The 26,843-nt window shown below is 34.8% G+C and overlaps 1 protein-coding gene across 1 annotated transcript in view; it reads right to left on the bottom strand.

The window, feature by feature from the left end:
• The window catches only part of LRP1B (LDL receptor related protein 1B), a 1,982,574-nt gene that overhangs the window by 32,866 nt on the left and 1,922,865 nt on the right, over positions 1–26,843 (bottom strand). Inside the window, 2 exon segments of the mRNA XM_047722477.1 lie at positions 3,613–3,717; positions 7,852–8,026. Of these exon segments, the coding sequence (XP_047578433.1) occupies positions 3,613–3,717; positions 7,852–8,026 (280 nt within the window).

Below are 26,843 nucleotides of genomic sequence, written 5' to 3'. Positions count from 1 at the left end.
AATTACATGATGATGATGATGATGATGATAACATCATAATATCCTAACTTTACATAAAATATGTAAAGTGCCTAACATAGTGTTTGGTAGAAAGTATTTGCTAAGTCAGTTTTAGCTCTTACTAATTATTCTTCCAAATTTACACAGGGTCTCATTCATCTTATGTTATCAATAAACATTTGGCAAATGGATTAATGAATGGATGATAGCAGAATATCAATAACTCTCCTATGCTTCTTTTATAGATTAAGTTATTTGAGGGATTCACTAAGCATTACTGCTACCATCAGAATAAATTTTAGGTTTTAAAAAACAAAGGCGCAGACAAAATTTCATAAAACCAAATGCATATAGAGATAACAACAAACATACACAAAAGTAAAATGTTTTTGTTTTAAACCTTTCCAATTAATTTATTTTTCCTCACTGAACTTATGAAGTAGGCTTATTATCACCTTGAAAGGTGATAATCAGGGGCTGGGTGCCCCTGATGATACTTGGTAAGAGTAAAAAGTGGAAGAGAACATTATTGCAGGCTGCTACTCCCATGAGAGATATCGATTCTGGGGACACAGGAGCATTCTCTCGGCAGACATGTTCCTAGACCTATTTATGGGGAGGAAGGAGGGTTGGTCTGAAATGTTATGGATACTTTGCCTGGACATAATGAAGAGGGGCAAGAATAATGAAGACTGGGCCCCAGAACAGGCATTACTGTTGTCCCAAACATGAAGTATCATGAGTACCTACATCAGTGTTTAGCCAAGGATCACTCTGGACTTATTAACTCTGAAATATCCATGAATTTCTTTCCCTTGCTCTTCTACCCTCCAGTTGCCCTATGCAGGCTCAAGCACTTGTCACTTTTCTCCTGAAGTGGTGCCAAATCTTCTCATGTGGAGTCCCAGCAGCTGATCTCCAGGGCTCTCCCCACATGCCAATGAGCATCACCTTCAAAAGCCAACTCCTTCAGCTCAGATCTCTGATCTCTGGCTATTCATCCTTTTTGGGATCCTATGTAATCCTCTAACTTTGGCATAAATAGGATTCTAATTTACCATTTCAGTTTTATGTCTTCACACCCCTCCCCTTCCCAACTACAGTCACCCTTCAGTCTATTATATACAGTCACTCATACTTCTGCAAATAGGCCACTAAGTCTCACATCCATGTCTTTGCTTATATTATTCTTTCTTTCTTTTCAGAACGCTCTTCCCAACCTCATTGAACTTCATGAATTATGTGAACCACAAAAAATCACCATTTTATAAACCTTCCATTTCTGTTAACAAATCACTTGCTCTGCTATGACTTTATTGCCCTCTCTTTTTTCCTGTGTTCACACCTACATTATTATAGGTTAAGTTGTTGTTTATAAATTTTTCACCCCATTAATTAATGGGCTTCTTGATGGTGGGTTTTAATTTAATTCATCTTCACTTGTCTAGGATTTAGCACACTTTCAGGGTCTATAAATATTTGCCGAATGGCTGCAGGAATTTTGGGTGGAGCCAGGTTGAGGTAGAACTGAAAAAGAGTCTCCTCTGTCTTCAGTTAAACAAGATACAAATCCGAGTGTGACCTGAGAAGTGAATCAATGCCTTAACAGATCAGTTTATATACATTTTGTAGGCTAACATTTAAAGTATTATTTTTGGATGTAGTTTATGTAGGAATATTGGTTTGACATATTCAAATATCTTCCAGGAAAAAAAAAAAAGGAAAGAAAGAATACCATTTTTTTCCTATGTGCTTACTTTAATCAGTTCCTTTTTCTTTTTAGTATTATCTAAAGAATGACATTTTCTTGAATAACAATATAGATAATTTGTGTACAAAACCACAGAGTTTTGATAATGAAACATCTGAATTTCAATACAATTGTGCTTAAAGACCATTAATAAGTACACTGTGACACCACCCTGGGGTTGCTATTAGGTGCCAGTCATGGCCTCTGTTTATGACACTAGGCATTATGGGCGATGTCACATATAAGCCATCTCTAAAGCTCAGATACAAAATGCAAAAATTACTTCCGTTGTGATGAACATCGATAGTTACCCCAAAGGTGACCCCTGAAATTTCTCAGAGGTAATGAGTTTGTTTGTTATGGACAAAAAGAAAAATTTAAACTATTAGGAATCCAAATTTTTACCATGTACTTATTTCTTCCATGAAGAAATCTTTCTGGTTAAGGTAAGAGTGTTCTCCGTAAAAATATGGGAAAGCAAATAATGTATTATTTCATCAGTACTTGAAATGGACAGTCAGTTACCAAATAAAAGCCACTATTCCAAATACAGTACAGACTATAGCAATAGTCTAAAAACACCTGCTTCTGTACTTCCTTAATTAAAAGCCACTATTCTAGCAAATGTGTTTTTATTAGGCAGTTCCATGAGCTTTTTCATTCCCTCCATTATATTTCCAGACACTCTAGCTGACTGTGGTGCATACACTTGTCGGTGAGCGAAGCAAAGGTTAAGTGTGTGTGACACAGATGAGCCCTGAGATTAAGTATACACTGTGAAATGCATGTGGATGTTCATGACTTAAACCAATGAACTGTGGCCTGAAATGATGTCACACGAAGCGCAGTGGTAAGTGGAAGGTTAAACCTACTTGCATCTTGGCTCATTAAACGCAGTTAAAGTGCAAATCCCCTCATTCTGACAGTAGTGATCACAAGGGTTCTCTTTCTGGTCACAGCGCTGACTTTTAAACCCCACAGAGCATCTGCAGAATTTCAGTAAAATACAGCTAAATAAAGCGTCTGATTTTTTTTTCCTAAATATGTTTCAAAATTATTTCATACAGAGATAGTAACATATGAATAAAACTTCATCAGGTATGCTCATTTCTCTCTCATTCACACTCATCACATGCTACTTTGACAAGATGGGGACAGAACGTGGATGTGGATCCTATGTGGATGTCATCCTTCTAGTTAAGCAGTGATAAAAGAAAACTCAAAATAGAAACCACGTAAGTGGAATGGTTTTATTCCAAGTTGTCCATTCTGGACAGAGGGAAAAATACTAAATTCTAGATTTTTCTCATGAGCAGAGAATCTCCAACACTTTCCAAATGTTTAGAAACCCAGATTCAAGTTAATGAATTCCAAAGTGGACACAGCCTTAATAGGCTTACATAATACAATACTCTGCACCTGATACAAACATCAAATAGCATTATACATTTGAAAAGATACAACAAGTTCTTTTGGAAAGAATGGTTGTAAGTACCAAGTGTGCGTAAATATGATTATGCCTGGGTTTCCCATATCTGAATAAGGTCAATGAAATTAGAGTAATTTTCCCTGGCATTTCCAAGTTCAAAGATCTATAAATGTCTTTAATGGGTATGATGCTAAGAATTGAATAAGCTCTTCCTTATGAAATTACAAGTAAATTGATGAGGGAGGAGATTCTGCAGCATATGAGTCACTAAGGAATAATACTTGATCAGAGATGTCCATGAAACATTCATTTAAAATGTATTATGCCCCCCCAATAAAATGTATTACCCCAAGAAAGGAGAACAATAGAGGAGGGATTCCAATTACATACAAAGTCATACCACAAAATGCCCATAACATCCTATAATACTCACAGACACACAGGTACATTTGTCTCAGGGTCCAGCTGGCATGTGCCACCATTGTAACAGTAGCCATCACATAACTGACAGCTAGAGGCAATCTTTCCATTAGTGCAGCTGCAGCAACAAAGAAGAGAGAAATCTCATTGTTACTGGCATCATTATTGTTGAAAGCTGACATAAACTCTCTGCAGATGAGAATATTCATCACAGAGGAGTAATGGAATGCCTGGCTAAAAGGAAGTTTTCAGAAAGACAGACTTCCTGGAGGCAAATATATATATATATATATATATATATATATATATATATATATATATTTTTTTTTTTTTGACAAAATGATGACAGATAAATGTTTTCTTTTGGTAATTTTCAAATTTTCAACCCATTTGCTTAATACAAAATTTTAATACCGCTATATATATGTGTGAAAAATATGCTTTAATGTCTAGCACTTACACTGAAGGGAAACATTAGCATCAAGATCTTATTCCCTTTTCATATAACCAGGGCTTGGTGACATCAGTGTGAATTATAAACCACATGATCTAATATTCTGGAAGCAAATGCTTCAGCTATTTCTTGTAAACTGGAAAATCTGGTCCAAAAAAACTGTTATGAGTTTTAGATTCCAGGTTTTATAAGAAAGTATAGGGTTATCTGGTAGTCTTTTTGTCCCACTGCTTCTCTTTGATTATGTACTGTAATTAATGTCATTTTTTTTACTCTGACATATAAAAAAATCATGCAATGTTCATTGCAAAAATAAACAGTAGTGTACTAGGAACAATATGTAGTCTGGCAACAAGGTAACAAGGTAGGGTTTCTTGGAAAACTTATGAAAACAACTCTAATTTACAACATATTACATGTCTGAAATAAGAATAAACACTAAGGCTATTGCTGCATGGGGGAAAACAAGCATAACAATAATAGGAAAAACACAGAAATTTCTTACTTGCCATGTTATATTTTGACATAAATAAATACTATTAGATTGGACTTTGAAAATTGTTTGGGGAACAGACAAAGGTGCATCGACATTCTAAATTATCAAGAGATCTCTTGTATGAGAAGTAGGGTCATAGAATCATACAAGCCTTGGCCCAAATCAGAATTACAACAGATCATGCCACTATTCTGATGATGAGATCATGTTGGCACTAGGTACCATGAAGTAATCAGTAGGTGTCACAAGCTTGACTCATAAATCAGATTACAATATCACTGATCACTTTGATCCTTTCCATGATGGATATCTATTGTGTTACATCCATTGAAGTGTAATTCCCAATGATTGGTTAGATTCCTGCTATGATCAGTTGGTGATCTTAATTAATTTATTCTGTGAATATTTATTTCACCTCTTGTAGGTGGTAAGCCTGCTGGAAATACACCAAATGGCCTATCATTTTTCCAGGTGTTCAATTTAAAGATATTTTTTAAAAGCCTAGATATTAAAATCGTAATTATTTTCAAGATGAACAGAAGCCATGAGTCAACTATGTACTGGTTACAGAATGGATATATATGAATGTAGAACCAACATGGAGAAGAAACCAGTAGTTTAACATTTCCAAGATTTAATAGAGAATGTTTTAAATCTAGAGGTATCTGAATATGGATGCAAAGTGAGACAAATATACATAGTGGTATTAGTGTCTTATATGTTAAATGGATCTGAGAGACTTTTCCTTGCCCTCATCCCAGCTTACTTGAAAATCAAAGAGCAGCAAGTTATAGTTTCTTGTTCTATCAAAAGGACAATGTCAAAGAGAAAAAAAGAGCTCATTATACATTAAAAGATTTCCTACCAAAAAAGATAACTATACACCAAATATCAGCTTTTAAAAGAGAAAAAAATTCTAAGTATGATTGCTTTTAAACTCCTGCTTTCAAAAGTTATAAAAGATGTTGCCTCTTTCTCCTTCTAAAGGTCTTCTTTAAATCCTTAATTGAAGACAGACATTTGTGTATATTTCAAATGTGAAATACAGATTACTGAAATCATTATAATGCATCAAAGAGTTCAGCTCATATTTTAATGCCGGTTTTCATCACAATTTCATTTCTTAGAGGCTTGTGTCACACACACACACACACACACTTTGTGATATATCACTTTCCAAAAGTTAATTACCAGTTGTCCCGTATGCACAAAGAATTCCCATAACAACTGACATTGCAAAGGTATTATTTAGGCTATTCAAAATTATGATCAAGTCATTCTTCATCAATATTTACTTAGATTTTCACAAAAGAGAAAAATATACAATTAGCTCCATTTTTAAAGATCATATTTACTATACTTGACAGAGTATTCTAGTTGACAGCTCATAGACAGTGCATTAGAAACACACCTGACTATTTGGCATCACACATATACACGGAGGCTTGAATTCTCCTATTTATGTAAAAGATTTACTGTAACTCAGTCATGGTTGTTTTAGTATCAGTTACTTACCTATGAGACAGAAATTCTACCATCACTGCAAACGCCATTTAATGCTGAGATGAAAAGTGTCATAGAAATGAAGAGAAATTTGTCTAAAAAGTTTCAGAATACCCAGTCTTGTTTGTCTTATCATGCTCATATGTTAGTCTATTTGATCAAGTATTATACTATTATAAGCTTCCACTATCTACTTGTTTGTTAGCAACTAATATTTATCTATTTGACATACTGTTCAAAAAAGGATCTTTTAAGGGTCAAGAACTACAATGTTGGATCTTTGTGGCCTACTCAGGTTATGAGGTTCTAGTGTTTCCAGGTTGGTAAAGCCAGTTTTCTCAGTAGAGTGGGCAGTCCTGAGAGCCCGGAAGAGTCTCGCCCTTCTTTCTTCATATGGAACTCCCTCTTGTAATGGAAACATGGTGTGGGTCTCTGCATGAACTTTTCCAAGGTAACAGAAGGAAATTGTGGCATATAGCCTGTCTTAGATGATAATCTATTACTTCCTGTGTGAATGGAATGCAGTCGTAAGCAAGAGACTACAGTGCATTCTGATATGGTGCACTGGACACAGAGGAAAATATCTGTTCACTCATGGAAACCAAGTTCTGTCTTGCTCAAGTTTCATCACAAAGAACTGATGAGCTTAAGGAGCAAACATGATTTTGGTCATTTGTGTGAAAATGCCTTTGCTTTTATATATTTATCAAAGGCACATATTTATAATTAGTCATATTTTCAATTACTTTACTTAAAAAATAATGTACTTTCAAATGACCCAATTTGAGGGCTTGAGTAAATGTCATTCTTAATGATAACACAAATCATACTTAGCGTAAATTCTAAAATGTGAGCAAATAAAAAATAAAAATATGTTGCTGCTGTCTGTAATGAAATTTTATTGGGCCTTGTTTGGCAGAGCAACATCACTTAGGGCTGGCACACTCACAGAGCTGTCTCAGGAGAAGCCGTGGGATGAACACTTGACACCATGCTTTTCTACCTCATGTTCTCATTTATGAGTCTCCTCAGCAAGGCAAGTGATGGACTCCAGTGCTTTTAAGTCCTTCTTTTAAAAGGTTGTGAAAAGAAGTTCAGAGTGAGGACTGAACTCTAACCTCAGCGGCATAAACTTTTTTCACAACAGAACCCGACCGGCATTACCCTTTAGCTGTGATGCTCTGTTTTCCAGTCACTTGGTCTTAAAGCCAAAGGGCAAATGCAACGTAACCAAAATCTAACTTGGACATTTTTATTGTAGGTGCCTCCTAGGACACATTATTCCTTCTCCTAATTTTGGACTACTATGCTTAAAGTCAAATAAAAACCCAAAGATTAATATGTATTCCCATTAAACAGCTCTTTTGCTCCTCCCCCACAAGTTCATTTTGTAACAACAGAAAGGAAACACTCACTGTCAATAATAATGATGAAACATTTAAAAGCCTGAGCTATTCAAATTTAAGAATATTACATATAGCTTTTTGAAGGTATGTTGCATTTCACTATTTCTTGCTTACTATTAGGAATATTCTACATAGGGAATGATCTGATCATATCATTACATGATTGCATGATTAATTTTCATGTTCCCCAGTTGCATATTATAGATGTTGAATAAGTTCATTTAATTGACATGAACTGAATTTTATCTACAACCAAAAGGAGAACAGAATGCACTGGTCACTATATAGAACCTTAGGATAAAAACAATTTGCATTATTTTCACTTCTATTGCTGAACTGTTACATCCTTCTGGGTTTAAATGCTTTTATAGATTAAGCTGAATGTCCACTTACTTGCAAAATATATCTTCACTGTCTTTATTTATAATACAATGCCCTCCATGGCACCTTATACATTTGTCAACCTCACATTTTGGACCTTCATAGCGTGTTGGACAGATGCAGTCAACACTTCCATCATCGCCAATGGTACAGGATTCAGAATTCACACAGTAGTGGTGACACACATCTAGGAAGAATGCACAACAGAGAAAAAGAAATTATACTACAAGATGTTTTTCTTTAGTCACAATCCCTGTTATCATTTCATTTGGTATTTAAAGACGGTGAATCATTAAGCAAATATAAAAATAAGTAAATTAATCAAAACATCTAAGTATTAAAAAATGGCCAGTCGGTAAGTAGATTAATTTATCAGCTTGTGATTAAATGTAACTAGGATTCTTTAATAATGCTATTGATTCCTCTTTCTGCCAGTCAGGCGTCATTTCATCTGCTAAAAAAAGGTAAGTTATATTGATATCATGCTAGCTGAGGAAGTCTTTTGGTTCTGAATTTTAAAGTTTAAGTTAATCAGGTTCCATAGTTTCCTTCTCATGGGCAATATTAGTATTATTCTGAAATGAGCAGAAATACTCCAGATTTCTTTGGATGTCATTTATTGTTTCCTTTCCTTGCACTTTTTTCATCTGGAGAACAGGGTAGTATGTGATGAGTGGGGGACTCCTACCACTGCATTAGCCCTTTGTGGTGCAAAGAAGCATCCCTCTACACACAGCAGCAGAGGCCCACTACTTCTGAACACCTGAGCAGGTGAGCAAACAAGGAGATGTGCCTCTCATGGAACACCAAGAGAAAAGCGAACCAGGAAACTGATCCATCATGGGTGGGAAGTGAGCAGAGGTCTAGGCTATTGTTCCCCTTCTAGGTAAGAACCTAACATCCCAGTCAGAGGGAAAACCTCCATGTGATGTGAGTCTTTTGTTTGGAAAGATGTTTCTTATTGAACACTATAGACAATTTTCTCAACTACAAATGACTTCCTCAAATATTTCTATACCTCTTGAATGGGAATAATAAAACAAAGACCATGTAATAATGCAATAACCACACTATCTTTATAATTAGACATTCTGACTCAGTCTTCTGAAATGCAGACAAGAATATATGTACGTTTGTATATCAACATGCTACAATTTATCACATTCAAAATATTGGAATTCATAATACAATAATCCTAAGCAAAAGAACTGATTAGATCAGTCTCAGACATTGTGTTTAGAAGCTGCAATTTCCTTTTAGCTAACTAATTGTGAAGCAATGTTAAATGTGATTAGCTGAGATAAAAATCTCAATTTATAAACTTTAACCTGCTGTAAGACAGTTATAGCGGGTGAGGAAAATTAAAACATAATTTATAATTCTCATGTTTGTATATTTATCTAGACCTTTATTAAATCAGACAGAAATTAAATTTATTGACAGGCTGCTTCATAGTTATGGAAATTTATTTCAAGCATTCTTATGCTTGCTCTTGCATTATGCCAAGTACCCTCATTGAGATTCAGCGCTTAAGTCTATTAGCAAGGTTTTGGCTATATTTAAAAAAAGTAGCACTTTCAAAAGGTGAGAGACTTGAAGATCTAAAAACTAAGGCGGTGTTAGTATCTATCCATGATGGTGTCTGTTTGCAGTTGCTCCAGGCTTGGTGGTTAGAGAGCACACATCAGAGACTCTGTTTTTATTTATGAAGAATGTATGATCAGCTGTCTATATGAGCTTCTCTCCCATTCAGTGCAGAAATCTCTAGAAAACAACTATCATTAGTTCAGGTTGTTCAATACATCTTACTGACAAAGAACTCTTTTCATATCACCCCCCAATTGCTTTAAATGTCATACTCTGATCCTGGTTCAACTGTCTGATGGGGCATAGAAATTGGTTTGTGTATCCTTCTAAGATCTTCTTAGTACGTCCTTATCCATAGTGGATAACTCATCAAAATCATGTAGGTGACTTATTTGCAAATGTAAATTCCAGTGCTTATCCCTGTCACTACTGCCCACTCATGCCTACATTCTAATTCATGAATCTGAAATGGGGCCCAGATGATTTCCATGTGACTGGTTGAGGAACTAAAATCTGGGAACTGGGGAATATAAGAAATGATGACCCAGAAACAAATTGTACTGATTAGCATAGGGGCTACATTGTTCAATAGTTGTAAAAGGATTTGATTCAACCAAAATAGCTTCTTTCTTCATTTTTTCCTCTTTCTTTCCTTCCTTCCTTCCTTCCTTCCTTCCTTCCTTCCTTCCTTCCTTTCTTCTTTCAAGAGAGTGCATGTAAACAGGGGTGAGGGGCAGAGCGAGAGGGAGAGAATCTTAAGTAGGCTCAATGCCCACTGCAGAGTTAGTTGTGAGACTCAATCTCATGACCCTGAGATCATGACCCTGAGATCATAACTTTAGCCTAAATCAAGAGTTGGCAATTAACCAACTGAGTACCCCAGGTGCCCCTAAAATAGCTTATTTCTTACCTAACTTTGTGATCCTTAATTAAAATGCGATTTTTAATCCAAAATTTTGGGCCATTTTATTTTTATGATGACATCACTGAGAAGACCTGAGAAACTGGACAAACAATTGGGTTAACATTCTGATGTTTGATGATTGCCCTGTAACACACTGTAGCAAGGAATACCTCTCATTTGCCTGAAGTGCTAAAGGGTAAAGTTAAATACTCACCTACAATTTACTAACTATAAGTAATTTTGGTGCATGGATTAAGTCTGCCTTAGGCTAAGATTAGAAAAATGTGAGAATATATGCAACTTATTGGTGTTCAAAGAAATACAAATTACTATTGCCTGGGTGGCTCAGTCAGTTAAGTGTCTGACTTCAGTTCAGGTCATGATCTCAGGGTCCTGGGATGGGACCCCACACTGGGCTCTGCACTCAATGAGGTATCTGCTATTCTCTCCCCCTCCTCTCATGCTTGATATTTCTTTCTCTCTCTCTCTCTCTCTATTTCAAATAAATGAATAAAATCTTAACAAAAGGAAATGCAAATTAATACCTAAAAGATATACCATTGCACTTCCACTTAGTTGACAGCAAATAACAAACTCTCATACACTACTAGTAGAAATACAAATTGGCTCAATTGATTTGGAAAGTGATTCACAGTAGGTACTGTCAATTAGTAGATACTCTATTTGAACATACCCACACCTTATGACCTAGCACTTCCACTCTCAATATATATCCAAGAGGAAAGCATGAATTTGTGCACAAAAATATGTATGTAATATGCACAGCAACCTGTGCATAGAATCAGCCCCAAACTAAAAATAATCCAAATGTTCATTGCAAGAAGAAAGGACAAACTGTGGTTCATTCACACAAAGAAATATACACACAAATATATGTATACATACACATAAAAAATGAAAGCAGTACAGCTTATAAGTAACAACATGGATGAATCTCACAAAAGTAGTAAGAGAAAAAAGCTGGACACAAAAATATATACACTATTTTTTAATTTACATAAAGTTCAAAAGGCAAAATTAATCTAGAGTTTTAGAAGTCAAAAAGAACTTATTTTTGGGGAGAAAGGAAGATATAGTGAGAAAGACCATCAAGGAGCATCTGAGGTACCAACAGTATTTATTCTTGACCTGGGTGTTGGTTCACGCTGCTGTGTACACCTGGTGATAATTTATTGAACTGTAAACTTGTGATTAAACTTTCCTATTTATATTATGCTTCAATAAAAAGATTTTTTCTAACCTAATGGCAAATAAACTACAATTACAATATTTTAGAGATTCGAGTTAATTTGCTAACTAGAGTAAACAGGTTTTCTCTTTATAAACAGTTCTATTGAAAGGAATTCATGATCTACTTTTTATGCTTTAAAGAAAATTCTCTACCCTTTAAAGCTTTCAATATTTTTTTCCTAGCATATCAGATGCACAAAATTCAATGCAGTTGATTGGCCTCATGGCATAAAAGTGGAATCAAAAGAATGTAAAAGAAATGCTTGCTTAAGATAAAATTGTGAAATAAGAAGATATTAGAATTTGCACTTTAATAAATAATTCTAAATTGCATGCTGTTAAGCCATGCCACTTTCTTCCTTCTAGAAAAGACAGAAATCATTTTAGACTCAGAACCCCTTCTCTACAGATATTCAAATGGGAGATACTTCATTTTCCCCAGTTCACATACTTCACACTTAACACTATGTTGAAATTCAGGGACAGAGAGTCGCTCACTATACTCTGACCCTGTCAGTGTTGCTTCCCAGAGACTTTCTTTGAAAATGTTCTGACTATCTCCCACTATTAGGCTTCAGATGTGGAGCATATGAACTCACTTGATTTATATGTTCAGCTGGATTGTTTTCTGCACCACTATTAGGATTCTAGGGCCCAACCCTTGGCATGCATAGTCTCTCTTCCTCTCCTTCCTCTGTCTCTATCTGTCTTAAAGACTTCAGTATATTCAATTCTCACTCCAATATTCCTTAACATAGGAGAAAGTAACCTTATTTAATAGGAGACTTTGTCATCTGCTATTTAAACTACCACATAAGCAGAGCACCTGGGTGGCTCAGTTGGTTAAGTGTCTGCCTTTGGCTTAGGTTATGATCCCAGGGTCCTGGGACTGAGCCCCACATTGGGCTCTCTGCTCAATGGGGAGTCTGCTTCTTCCTCTTCCTCTCCCTCTGCCTTTCCCCTACCTCTACTCTCTCTCTTTTTAACAAATAAATAAAATCTTAAAAAAAAAAACCCTACCATGTAAGCATTTGACACTTGTAAATTGGAAAGCAAAATAATCCCTTCAATTGTTCTCTGTTATTTCAATTTTACTCATGACACATATCATGGAAAAAAATGGTACATCTGATCGTGCTATTTCTAAAATGGATGATTCAACCAAAGTTCACATTCTCTGCAATCATCTCAGTATAGGAAAACAATGTATAATAAGTCAGTGGAGAGTGACCTAACTTCTCTCTCATTTTCTTCTCAGCTTTAACCCACTTTGAATTATAAGCATCTATACAAAACTTGTATAAATACGTGCAATATTTTCACCAGTGTCACCTCTGTATATACTCCCAAATAATTACTACACACTCATATTTAAATTCTCTCTCTTCATATTTTTATCTAAGAAGAAGAATACTTCATTGGCACTTTCTAATCCAGCAGAAATTTAGTGAAGTATGAAGAAGTATGAAGTATGAGAAGGCTCCTTTGGTATGTAATTCTTTCCTTTGATTCTAAGGATTCTACCCTGACCTAATAAGCTCTGAAATGAACAGAAAAATTTAGCACTCACTGAGAGAACACTTTTCTTATCCCATAGCACTAAAAAATAGTTACCTTATAAAACATAACCACTTTAAGCACCAACAATGGTTTAAAACCATTTTGAAGGTAATCTTTCTGTAAGATAGATACCCATTTTCTTAAATAAATAAATACATTTTTTTTAAGGATCTTATTTTTAGGTAATCTCTATACCCCATGTGGGACTTGAACTTACAACCCTGAGATCAAGAGTCACATGCTCTACCAACCGAGTCAGCCAGGCATCCCATAATATAGCAATATTTTTAATGGCTCCTGTAACACTATAACTTATAATTGTTTCTATGAACTTAACTTTGCAGAAGTTTTATAGCCCTCTGCTTTTTGTTTTTGTTTTTTTGTCATTTTTAGCTTTGACTAAGTGACATGTTACTGAAAAACAAACAAACAAACAAACAAAACAGTTAGTAATTCCTCCCAAAGAAAACAGTTAGGGTTTTGGTGGCTGGTTAACAGCAAGGTTTATAGCAAAGGGATTCTTCTAATTTCTGACACACAGACATAGACACAAATACACAGACACAGAGACAGACAGACACACACCCCAATTACCTTTTTCCCCCAAATTTTAACTTTGGCTTAATAATTACTGGAACTGGGGGAAAAAAAAAAAAAGAAATGTGGTACACCAAAAGAAGGTAAGTTAAAAGAAAACATAAGTGAGAGGGCACTTTTTGTTGGAGGGCATGACATGGGGAAGGAATTGAATATCGAAGATTAAGGAGCCTAGCCAGATCAACCAGTAAGCATTCAAAAAGAACAGTTTGAATTTACGGAAAGGAAAGCTGGTAAAACAATACGGTTGGTCCTGTTTTGAACAACATGAGTAATTTAACTGTGACAATAAAATGGAAGTGGTGGATCCATAATTGATTATTTGCTGAGGAACATGCATCTGCCTAATTATATCCTGGGAGCTGTAGGAAGAGGACAGAAATACGAGAAAGGCCACCAGCTCTCAGAGAGCTGACAACTCAACTGAAAGTTTAAGACAAGAAGGAAAAAGAACCAGAACTGATTTGAAAAATATCCACTGTGGCAAGAGCCTACAAATATTACTACCAACAAAATCTTCCTTCTTATGAAACATTCATCCCCTAATTTTCAAAGTATTTTATTGACCTGAATAGCATGACAATTGAGAATGTTCCACATATGATAAGAAGGGGCAATAATAAAATGTAATTAATCTGTGCTAAGAAAGTAGAGATTACCATGAAATTATATAATAACACTTTATATTCACAATATAAAAATTGTTATAACCTCTGTAGGGTAATTACACTAAGAACTGCATAGTAACACTAAACACAATCATGTAATCTAAAGGACAACGATGGATATATAATTACAGTGTATTCATATGGTAATTAGGTGAATAGTAACTGGAGAATAAGTGAATGGCTATTTTCTGCAACAGAAATAAAATAATTTTCAAGGGATGCCATCATTGCACTCTGTCTTTCTTTCTCTCTTTCCTTTTCCAGCAACCAGAGATATAAGGAAATACTTCTCCCTTTAATCTTTTTTAGAGAATCTTAATAGACTCCATAAAAATATGGGTTGTATGGGTATATATACAGGTTTATGAATATTCATGGTGAGCCAGATGTCTATAAAATCTCTAGCTGCATTTAACTTCTTTCCCAAATATTTCTTTCTATTGAAAAGTAATTGCCAAGACTATTTAGCTATTAACTCATATTTGCAACTGGGCTATTTACATTGTAATAGTTAGTGAAGTGTGAAATTTATTTAAAGAGAATAAAACCAAACTAAAATAATACCACCTAAGCAGGAGCTGAAGATACTCAGTAAGAATACTGCAATACTGGAGAGTCTTTAATGGGTAATACAGATGGTCAAACAGGGGAGACTAAATTACACAATTACATGTATAAATACCAATTGTTCTACTTCACTAAATTTTGACCTGGTTTAAAAAAATAAGTTATGTGAATTCATTTTAAGATTCATGATTCAAGTAAGCATTTGGTAATTGAGGATTATACACAACAACAATAACCACCAGAAGTAGGACTGTATTACTTTCACAAAGAAGATGAGGTAGAATTATCCATAGTGCTTATCCCCAGGCGTCTATAACTGAGCTCCATTCTCAGTGTGATTCCTGCTCCATCTTCACTGATATTTAATTGTGTCCCAGGAGCAGTAGGTTCTATGCTTTGCTAATATCTTTGCTAATATTGTCCCTACAGGGAGGTTTATGGCAGCTTCCATGTAGATATAAAATGTGGAAGACAGCCAATGATGGTATTTTATAAACTTTTGATGCTAAGGTGACATAATAAAAGAAATAAATAAAATCATTGGCTATGAAGGATTTGGAGGTTCAATTCAGTGCTTATTCTGGCTAACAGTGTGATCTTATCTGAGTTACTTGACTAATTTATCCAATACACCCACCAATCATCTTTGAACAGAGGCAATATTCCTAAACATGCCTAAGATTACTTCACCAGTCCTTCCTCCCCTACCTATCCTCAACAATGCCCTTTATATCATCAAGGCCTGTTTTAAGTAAATGATAAGTAAAATTTTAAGTAAAACGATGGACATGATGATGATGATAAATACTCAATTTTATCTGTCTTCTTCGTGCTGGGCTCATTTGTTGTTATGGTCTCATGCATTATATGGAATTTTCACATCTTACGGATGAGTAAACTGAGACACCAAAGGAGGTTAAACACCCTCCAAAGATCCCACAGCAGTAAGTGGGAGAATAGAAATTCAAACTCAAGTAAGCGGAACACTAGAGAATAAACTCTTTTCTTATTTAACAAGTCATACATTTGTTAAAAAACAAAAACAAAAACAATACAAAAAAAACCCCAAACCAAACAAAACGAAACAAACCTCTAGAAAGCAATTTTAAATATCTTTGGTGTTCCCTTTCTTTTCTGTGTATCTAAAACTGAACATGCCGCCATCTAACTACATGGATATCTGAGGGTCTCCCCACCAGCCAGAATGTTAAAGGGTCCTGTATAGCTCAAGAGCTACAGGCCCAGAAAGGCTTACTTGGTGCTCCCAGAGTCTGCAATATCAGAACTCGGGCATCAAGCTGGACTCCCGCATGAGTGGGGGATACCTCACTTCCAGGTTCACATTTCACAGGTCATTCTCAGCCTCCCATCCCAACCCAAGTTGGATATTTGCCTCTCCAGCCACTGATAATTGGTTTATAGCCCTGGGTTCTTGGATTCGAAGGAAACTTCTAGCTATCCATGACGATCTCTTCATTATCAAGCAGGATCTACTCTGGGTCCCTCCACGTAAATAAGAAACTGAAACAACAGCCAAGAAATCACAAAAGTGAGGCATGTCTGGAGTGTTTCCATTTACTGGCATCTAATTTAGGAAGAAAACATTTAGAAGGATTCTGGAAACGCTCTAAGGTTCTTAATTATGATGACAGGAATGATTGTGGCCTTTCCTTCTCTCAAGTTAGTTTTCGTCTTGCATGGTTTAGGAGGCAGAAGAGAGAAAGCAACTTGTATAAAATGCTTAGAATTTTATGATTGTTGTCTTTGAAAGCTTATATAAGGCAATGGGAAAACAGATTTAAGAAATATGAAAATTATTCTTTTTTACAGTCCTTAAATGTTTTGCACAACCCAAGATATTTTAATAATTAAACTTATTGCATAGTCCTAAATAGATCTTCCAATTTCAGAGCTGAGTTTAATAAAGTAGGCAAACACTGAATCCAGGTATGCCAATTAAATATTCACTAGGGAAAAAAATGTGTGCAAAACTCTGATTAGAACTGATAAATTTTCATCAGGAAAGTGTGTCTAAGAAAATTAGCATTTTCTAATTTATTACTAAAAATAGAAATATATCCCAAGTATTTCCATAGAGAACAATGAAAAATTTAGAAGAATGAAATCCATTTTGAGCAAACAGTGCTATCTCTGAGTATCCAGGTAAAAGGAAAATGTAAAGTTGAGAAAGTCAAGTTATCACAACGTTGATTTAAGTCTGACATGTGGGGTGAGAATTTAAAATACCAGCATTAAATCTCTGACAGATTGCTGTTTCAAAATGTGTATTAACAATGATAGCATCAATCATTTTAGTAATAGTCAAAAATTAACTCATAAAACTATCATGGCAATATTTTTTCAAATACCAATAAGCCTATATAACTTTTGTTTATAAATCATGTTCTAGGTTGAGTGTTCCTCTATTTTTAAAGCAATCCAGCCATAAAAGGTTTTAGCAAGTAATTATTTCTGGGTTGAGTGTTCTTCTATTTTTAAAGGAATATAGCTATAAAAGGTTTTAGCAAGTAACTATTTATAAAGTGGTAGAGAGTCACTTGAGACTTGAAAGCGAGCTGACTTGCAGATGACAGCTAAGTATGGTTTTATAAGATGAGGCTAACTGAAAACCAAATAAGGGGATAAGCAGAAGATGGCTTAAAAAATAAGAATAAAGTAGGCTCATACCAGGTAGTACTTTTCTGACCATAAACAAGTTATCTGCCATATTTATTCCCTAATTTCTCTGTCAGGGGATGGAGTATATAGTAAGTTTCAATCAATTTCAACCTACTAAAATTTGCCAATGTCTACAGTGTTAATAATATCTATTGGGTTAATAGTGCTCATGCCCTCAGAATGCCCATAATTTGATAGAATGCTCAAGGTTAACAAAGTTGAAAAAAAATTAAAAAAAAAAAACAAGATCAAGAAAAATTTTCAGCTAATCAGAACATGGAAATATTTTATTTATTTGTTTGTTTATTTTTAAATATTTTATTTATTTATTAGAGAGAGAGAGAGAGAGCTTGAGCAGGGGTAGAGGGTAGCAGTGAAGAGAGGAAAAAGCAGACTTCTTGCTGAGCCAGGAGCCTTATGAGGGGCTTGATCCCAAAACCCTGGAATCATGACCTGAATGGAAGGCAGACACTTATCTGAGCCACTCAAGACCCCCCAAAATATATATTTTTTTAAAGATGACTGAGATCACAAAGTGGTAACTCATTTTTAGTAAACTGGAACAAGTCTCATGGAAAGATGGGAGGTGAAGAATGCTGGACAGAAGGTAATCATGGAAAGATCCTCTCAAATGAAGTATCATTAACAAAGTTATTGTCCTCATGTGGTAGCCTAACTAGAGGGCAGAGATGTCCCACATCATCATACTGGGAGAAGATGAGGCCATACTAGAAAAACATACAGTTCCTTTGTGCATAATTCTCTTTCTTCTCCCTTTCATTCTTCCATCCTTATTTCCTTCCCTCTTCTAAGCTACTCACTTCAAATGTAAATGTCAAAATAAGGATTTCTGATATACTTAAATGTGTCCTCTTTTCTAGTTTTCCTTTAATATGTTTCTTATTGAATGCATAATATATATTTATCTATATATCTATATCAATATATTGATCAGTATAGATATATATAGATAGATGTTTTTACACTAGTGTGATAGCAAGAAGAAAAGTAATGGTTTATATTGAAGTGAGTACTATTTAATCAGACTTCACTAAAACACTGAGAAAGTCACCTTGAAAAGGACACCTGACAGAAGTAATATGTAGTACACTATAAAAAATTTTCACTGGTCAAATGTGCAAGTTTCCTTTAGGTCAGATCTGTGGGAATTAAACAGATCAATGATATATAATAACCAGCTTTCCACTTTGCTAAGACTTATAGTAATTCCAAGATGATAGAGAATCACTTTAATTTTATTGTTAGTAGTCTTTAACTTTTAACATGATTGGAAGTCTGCATTGGATTGCTGTAATTAGTCACTAAAGTAATTTAATCCAAGATCCTTTTTATTTAGAAAGATTATTGTCCTTCAAAAACATCCTTAAGGCGGTGAGATAAAGTCATTACTCCTTTATGCACACAATATACTAAATGATACTGTAGCAAGAAACTTTTGATATAGTAACTAATGCATTTTCTTTCTGAAACACACTGACTCTTCTCTCCACTCAGACAGTAGGTAGGTTCTTAATTTTTTCCATCAACTAATTTCTCACCACCTGAAATCTAACATGTTTATTATTTATAAATACTAAAATTTCATGTACCATGAAAGTTGTTTTCAGTTTATTCATGAGTAAATCCCAAGCTTCAGTGGCTGGCATGCATTAGATGTTCTATTATTATTTGTTGAATTAATGAATGGCCATTGGAAAGTAGGGCACTTCAGAAGACAGAGAACAAGAGCTGATGTTTTAGTTTTAAAACCCCAAAGGCAGTTACAAATATATGTAAATATGGAATCAGCCAACCACTCCTAAAACTAACTGGAGTTTGCCAGGATGTGTCTGTGTGTTCATTTGGGGAGGGGAAGGTGGGAGATGAAAGAGAGGAGAATCAGATGGCAAGCAGAGATAGATGTCATCAAGGCCCAGTAAACAGGCCCTTGGAAATTTGGTCTTCGCATTAAACATATACTTAGCCACTGTCTCGATAAACCAACTACTAGATACTCCAGGCTGCCATGTGAATGAAGGATGTGACCTGCCAAATTCTTAGAAATGGGGCATTCTACAGAATTTGACTAAACTTTTCTGCAAATTCTTAGAAATGGGGCATTCCAAAGAATTTGACTAAACTTTTCTGCTTCTTACAGGTTTCTACTGTGTAGTCATAGTCTAATCTATGTGTGGAAGTATACCTATGAAAGAAATGATTTTCTTCAGTGGTTTGATCTACTTACTTTCATGTGACTCAATATATAATTCCATTCTAAATTTATGGATCATTTCAGAAATTATTTTTAAAAAGGATCTCAGACCATATTCGTAAATGCCACAAAAATAATAAATCTTTTTTTATATAGTGGCTTGCTTATCTGAACAAATTGGAATAAATTATTTTTATTTTCCAAATTATATATTACCTAAATATATAACATTTAAATATATATTGTAACATATTTTAATTACATATTATAAATGATAGGCACTCAAAATATCTATTAGAATGAAAAATTTTTGAAAAAAGCATTTGATTTAAAAATTTGTAGAGAACTTTTCTTATAAATTATCACCTGAAACTCTGAGAAGCAGATAAAGTTTAAGTATTATCATTATTTATTTTACAAATCATGTGTCACCTATGATAATGAAAACAATTTGAAAGCCAAAGTTGTAGAATACTATTTATTAGTCGACAATTTTCTACTTTACATAGTTTTAAATGATCTAAAAAATGTTTTAATTCTATATCATCACCTCTAAAACTCCATATTTCTTCCTCACATATGGATTCCAGCTTGATGGATTCCAGAAGAGTGAACTTAAAGAGTATGTTCAGTGAAGATCCAGAAAACCACTGAAACTTTATTACATTTTACATATTTTGTGGGGGGGCAAGAGATTCTTAAAAGGATTAGAAGCCTGAATTTCCTCTTAATGTAAGAAGAAATATGAAGTTGAAAAATTCTAGCTTATTCTAGCTGTTTGTGGTCTGGAAGGTACCGTGGAAGGGACATGAGTTCTTGGACTCAAACAATAACTGACAGAGTTAAATATGTGTCATTCATTACTGGTCATATACCAATATGTTTGTTTTCTCCACTATGTTGATTTACATTTATTGGTTTATTTATTTTTTTATCAATTTCTACCAATTGACTTTCAAGAAAAGCTTGCCCTCGGTTATTATAATATAGGTTTTCTCATTTCTCAAAAGTAATAAATAAAGTGCAAATTATTTCAGCAAACTGAAAATTAAATCATATTGTTACCATGCATTTAGTCATGGATATCCAAGAGGTAATGCAAATCTAAAAATTCAAATGCAGATATCTGACCTTTGGATTCATCTTCTAGTACTATTTTGAATCAAATATTTTCTATTTCTATTTCTGTTTCTCTGTCTTATATGTAAGATGTATCTGATTTTCTGGTGGCAACCCTCAATCAATGTTTTTTTTTTTTTCCTTCCTAATAGTTAATTTTCACATAATTTAACATATATATTGAAAAATTATTGGCTATCTCCTTTCTATTTAACTTTTGCTCTTTTTAGTGTTATGTTGCCTGTTAGAAAACAATGGATTTTAAAGTATATGCATTTATTGAAATTAAACTTCTATTTTTGCATTCATGAGAATAAAACTGAACAAATAAATACTATTATTATTTTTTAAAGATTTTATTTATTTATTTGACAGACAGAGATCACAAGCGGGCAGAGAGACAGGCAGAGAGAGAGGAGGAAGCAGGCTCCCCGCTGAGCAGAGAGCCTGATGTGGGGATCATGACCTGAGCCGAAGGCAGAGGCTTTAACAGGCGCCCCAATAAAACCTATCATTAATGCATTGTTTTGATTTAAGCAAAGATCTGTTCTTCACCTGATGGGTTACATAATCACAGGGTAAATTATAAATCTTCCCATCTGTCTTTGGCCTTTTGCACTCTGGGACTATGAGTTTAAGATTTAGGGATTTTTTTTTTTTTTTAAATCTTGAGAACAAATGATGGCATCCTGATTCTCTTGTCATTTTTATCAATAATCAGGATGAATACATTTTTTCCTAGCATAATATTTACTATCAAAGGATGTCTAATTATTGCATGAAAGAGAGTAATAATACCAGTTTAGTGACAAAATCTTTAATAATGACAAACATGAAGATTATCACTTTAACTGTATGATAAGAATCTGATTTTTGTTTTCTTCTATTTAAAAGATTTTAAGATTCCTGAGTCATGACATTTTTTCAAGACATATCAGTTGACATTCCAAATCGGATATCAAGAATGTGTTTTAATATTACTTTTAAATTTACACTTAAATTAATTGGTTGTTTGTTTGTTTTTAAGATTTGTATGTATTTATTTGGCAGACAGAGATCACAAGTAGGCAGAGAGGCAGGCCGAGAGAGAGGGGGAAGCAGGCTCACCACCAAGCAGAGAGCCCGATGTGGGGCTTGATCCCAGGACCCTGGGATCATGACCTGAGCAGAAGGCAGAGGCTTTAACCCACTGAGCCACCCAGGCGCCCCTAAATTAATTGTTTTAGAAGTGATGTTAGCAGATGTATTTAAATAAAAACAATTTGCTTGGTTTGAGTTAAGCCTCAAGTAAATATTTTTTCTCTATCAGTGAATGATTTGTGTAATATATTATTTTCAAATACACAATTCTATTTGCAGATAATTAGTTATGAATCCATTCAGTTTACTTAACACCAAGTATAGCAGAATCACAATCATGGATGCCTTCTCTTCATGCAAAGCCTGCCTCCCCCCTTTCCTTCCTTCCCACCTCCCTCCCTCCCTTCTTCCCTGAACCCACTCTCCCTCTCTTCCTCCTTCCTCCTTCTTTCCTTCCTTCCATCTATCCTGTCTTCCCTTACTTCCCAGGGCTTCCACCTGGGGATCTTCAGTTTATTTCTATACAAATCCTTCTTTTTTTTTTTTTTTTAAAGATTTTATTTATTTATTTGACAGAGATAGATCACAAGTAGGCAGAGAGGCAGGCAGAGAGAGAGAGAGAAGTAAGCAGGCTCCCTGCTGAGCAGAGAGCCTGATGCGGGGCTCGATCCCAGGAAACCTGAGATCATGACCTGAGCCGAAGGCAGCGGCTTAACCCACTGAGCCACCCAGGCGCCCCTATACAAATCCTTCTTTAGACAATTAGTAACCATTACTTGTGTGACAAGTTATTTTCAATCTTAAGACTTTTATTATTTTTCATATTATTTTGTATACTCATTCCTCCTTATTTTGGAAAAAGAAGGGTGAAGACTAATGGGTATCCCTAATGTGGCATAAAAGTAGAAGATTAAATCATCTAAGCTTGGCATGATTACTGATTGAAACACTGTTTCAAGAGTATTGTGAGACTAAAGTTGTCTCAAAATCAAATGAAGCTGGCATGGAAAAAAGTTAACTGCTATGATGCCATAAAATTACTTTTATGATGAAAAAAGTTACTGCATTCTTTTTTTTAATTTTTTTTTAAATTAAGCATTCTTAATTTCAAATAGTAGTTACTGAAATTATTACACATAATTACTAATATTCCAATTGTAAGTTACATGACATAGAGATAAAAGTTTATCTTTAAAATTTTTTTTAAACATTTTATTTATTTATTTGACAGAGACACAGCAAGAGAGAGGAAACACAAGCAGTGGCGGTAGGAGAGGGAGAAAGAGGCTCCCCGCTGAGCAGCGGACCTGATGCACAGCTTGATCCCAAGACCCTGAAATCATGACCTGAGCTGAATGCAGAGGCTTAACCACCAGAGCCACCCAGGTGCCCCAGAGTTTGCCTTGCATAAAATTAACTTTATAAACACATTGCTGGGTGGGATTTGAAACAGTTGCATATAAAATAGTGGTATGCTCCTAAATAGTATGGAATAAAGTCAATTTCCGATCTTTGATCCTTTTTGTCAATATAAGTCTAAGTTGCAGCTTTGTCTGGCTTTTAATCTACAAAGATATGCCTCTGGTTTTTTATTCACCAAAATTTATGGGGACAAGTATCTTCTAAGAGCCTTTACTCTGACATATCCATGATGCCTAGAACAATAAATAGTACCCACAAGAGTTCATATATATCAGTTAAGTAAATTAATTTTAATAATCAGAATATGTACACTGACTCATGTATGATATATTCTCTGCTTGGAAAAAACTGCCTCAGTGTCCAATAAATTGTTTTTACGTGAGCACATTTTCTTTAAATATTTTCCCTCTTACTATTTTTTACATTTCCCAATGATAGCATAACATTATTGTAAAGATCTGTTTTTAACAATTCTAGATTTATGCTAGATCAAAATTGCCTTCAATAATATTTCTATAATTCCGACAATTTTCTCTAAACTACCCAGAGTAAGATAATACAATTAATACATTACCTTACCCTTAGCCTACCATTCTCCATCCTAGTCACATGAGAAAAGAAATATATTTATTTATTTTTCTTTACATACATTAATTCAAACCTAATTCTATTTTTATAGCATTTTTTTCCCTCCAAACTGGAAATGCAAGCACAGAGTTTCTCATGGAATGTAGGTCTTCATGAGCTGCTGAGTAAAGGTGACCTGGAACTGTTTTAAGTGGTATCTTGTCAGAGCACAGACAAAAAATTGGCCTGGCTGGCTGGAAACAAGACTTTTCTACTTTGTTTCCATTCATTCATATACCTAGTACTTTCTCCTAAGTCCAAGCACTGAGTTCAGCCCCTCCATGATTGATGAGGTATGCCCCACCATGGCCTGTTTCATATTCTAGGGCAATATAAAGTCAAGAACATGACTGATGATATAAACACAGCTTAAAAATGCCAAGGAGAAGTGTTGGATGTCCTAGGGCAGAGGCAGCTTAAGAACACAAAGTGGGAGGCTTAGAGAGGGTTAGCAGATGTTGAAGAACCCACATGTAAAGACAAAGACATATGAACAATTTAAAGGGGCACATTTTAGAGAACATGAACAGGTTTCCATGGCTGGAAAAAAAAGATACACAGTGAATGTGTTGTAATCCAGGCAAGAAGCCTGAATAAAAGCAGTGCTTGTTTTCTTACCAAGAGAGAAAAAAAAAGTGGAGGACCCTCAGTAGCCAGGGCTCCAAATTATTTTGTCTCTAGGTATAAGTGCTCTAAGAATCTTGAATCCTTGCACACTGAGGAAATGGCTAGTTCTGATAATTTCACTTTTTAATTCATGATCCTTTCTTGGGGTTCTAGGCTCAGTTCTAATTGGCCTTCACACCAACAGGGATAACTGAAAACATTTTATTCTATTTTCCTGGTCATTATTAAAATTCTTTGGTCTCTTTTGCATGGGCCTACTACCATAGCCTTAATTACAATTCTTATTAACGCCTCTTTTCAATGGAGTAGAAGCTGGTAACCATCAAGTTGAACCAGTGCATGACCTGAGCTTTGAGTGTTCCCATAGTGAGCCTCAAAAGATGCTGCAGAATGGGCAGGATATCAGATGACAGGAAAATACACCAGGGAAGCTACTCTTGGAGATAGATCCACAAGGCTATAAATTGTGGCTCCTACGTTCTCCAATGGAACAGATAAGGGAGAATGTCTTCATCTCATTTTTGGCAATAGTAAAATTGGACTAATAATACTTCACAGGGTTGCATGAGAATTTGGTAAAACATTGTATGTTCAGAGAAAATTATGTTTAACAGCTTATTCCTCTGTGACCAAGACATTATATATTTTTAGTGATTCATTATTTCTCTCGCCAACTTTCCCATAGGAAAATTAAACAGAAACAGAAAAGATAAACTTCAAAAGACTTTCCCTTCTGGCCTTTTGCAAGGCCTCTGCTGCACTCACCACTTCTCTTCATCTAGTTAGCTGCTTCTTTCTTCTGGTCTCAGCTTACATGCTATTTCCTTCAAGAAATCTTTCCTATAAGCTGAATTCTCTTTCTGTGTTTCTGTGCTAGCCACTATATTTCATTAAACTGCCTTTAATATAACTTGTATCTTTTTCAGAATTACACATTAGATTGTAAACCCTTTGAGGGCAGGAAATATCTCTGACATCACTGTTTTCTCAACGCCTAATAGTGACAGGTCCATGATAAATACCAAATTTGTTTACTAACCAATTGACTAATGAAACAAAATTGTTCTGCAAAGTAAAAATAATCCCATCATGTCATCACATATTGTAGACACACATCTATATTTCGTAACTTTTATAATTACTCTTGATAGACTATAGTTCTAATACCAGTTACAATAGATGAAATATTTAGATGACTGTCAGGTACTTCTAATTTTATGATCTTGAGATATTACTTTGTGTTGGTACTTGATTCAATAAACCATACAGGTGTATTTCTAATAAACTAAGTTCTAACTGAAATTATAATGGGTTCCCAAGCAGATTACTAGAGAACTTTAAAAATACCAATGAGAGAACAAATAGATTGCCATCTGATTTTAACACTGGGCTCTTAGACACAGATTGAGTTGGTCCTCATTGCCTCTTTTGCCCTAATGTTATTAAGTACTACTAACCTCAGGTATTATTGCCCTCATATTTAACATTCAGCTTTAAATGTGAAATGCCATGCTTATTATTTTTTATTTATACTAGAAATCCTTGCTCCAGATATGTACAAAATGGAGCTATATTTGTTCTTAAACAACTTTCTAAAAGAATATTCCATTGTACTTTGCCATTATTTATCTCTGTCTCTCCTCCCTGGGTGCTTCTGTTAAAATTAATTTGCATTTAGACCTCAGGATTTTATATTGCCATTAGAATCATGAAATGTTTTTACTCAGCACAACTAAGAACTGATGTTTTACCTCCCAGTAATGGACCTTTAATTAGGCACTGTAATGAACCATTCTGTCATTCCTTCATTTATGGAGAGAAGATTTTGTATATGCAAGATACAATTTTGACAGAACACCAGGTCCACTGAACCTTGCCGACTCACATATAATAGATCCTAAATTTATTATGCTTTTGTCAGTTGTTGGATTTATCATTTTAATGACACTGTCCACAGACTTATTTTGCTGCCAAAGAACAGCATCACCATACTGCAGGAATGTTTGTTGACATCTTGATCAACAACTCCTGGGGTCCCATTCTGACTGTAATATTACTACTTCAGAACCTTGAGCAAGTTATTTAACCTCTGTCTAAGGATTAA

The sequence above is a fragment of the Lutra lutra genome, chromosome 3 (genome assembly GCF_902655055.1).
Source record: "Lutra lutra chromosome 3, mLutLut1.2, whole genome shotgun sequence".
NCBI lineage: Eukaryota > Metazoa > Chordata > Mammalia > Carnivora > Mustelidae > Lutra > Lutra lutra.
Note: the sequence above shows the minus strand (reverse complement) of the source record. Positions and strands in the feature narration are given on the sequence as shown.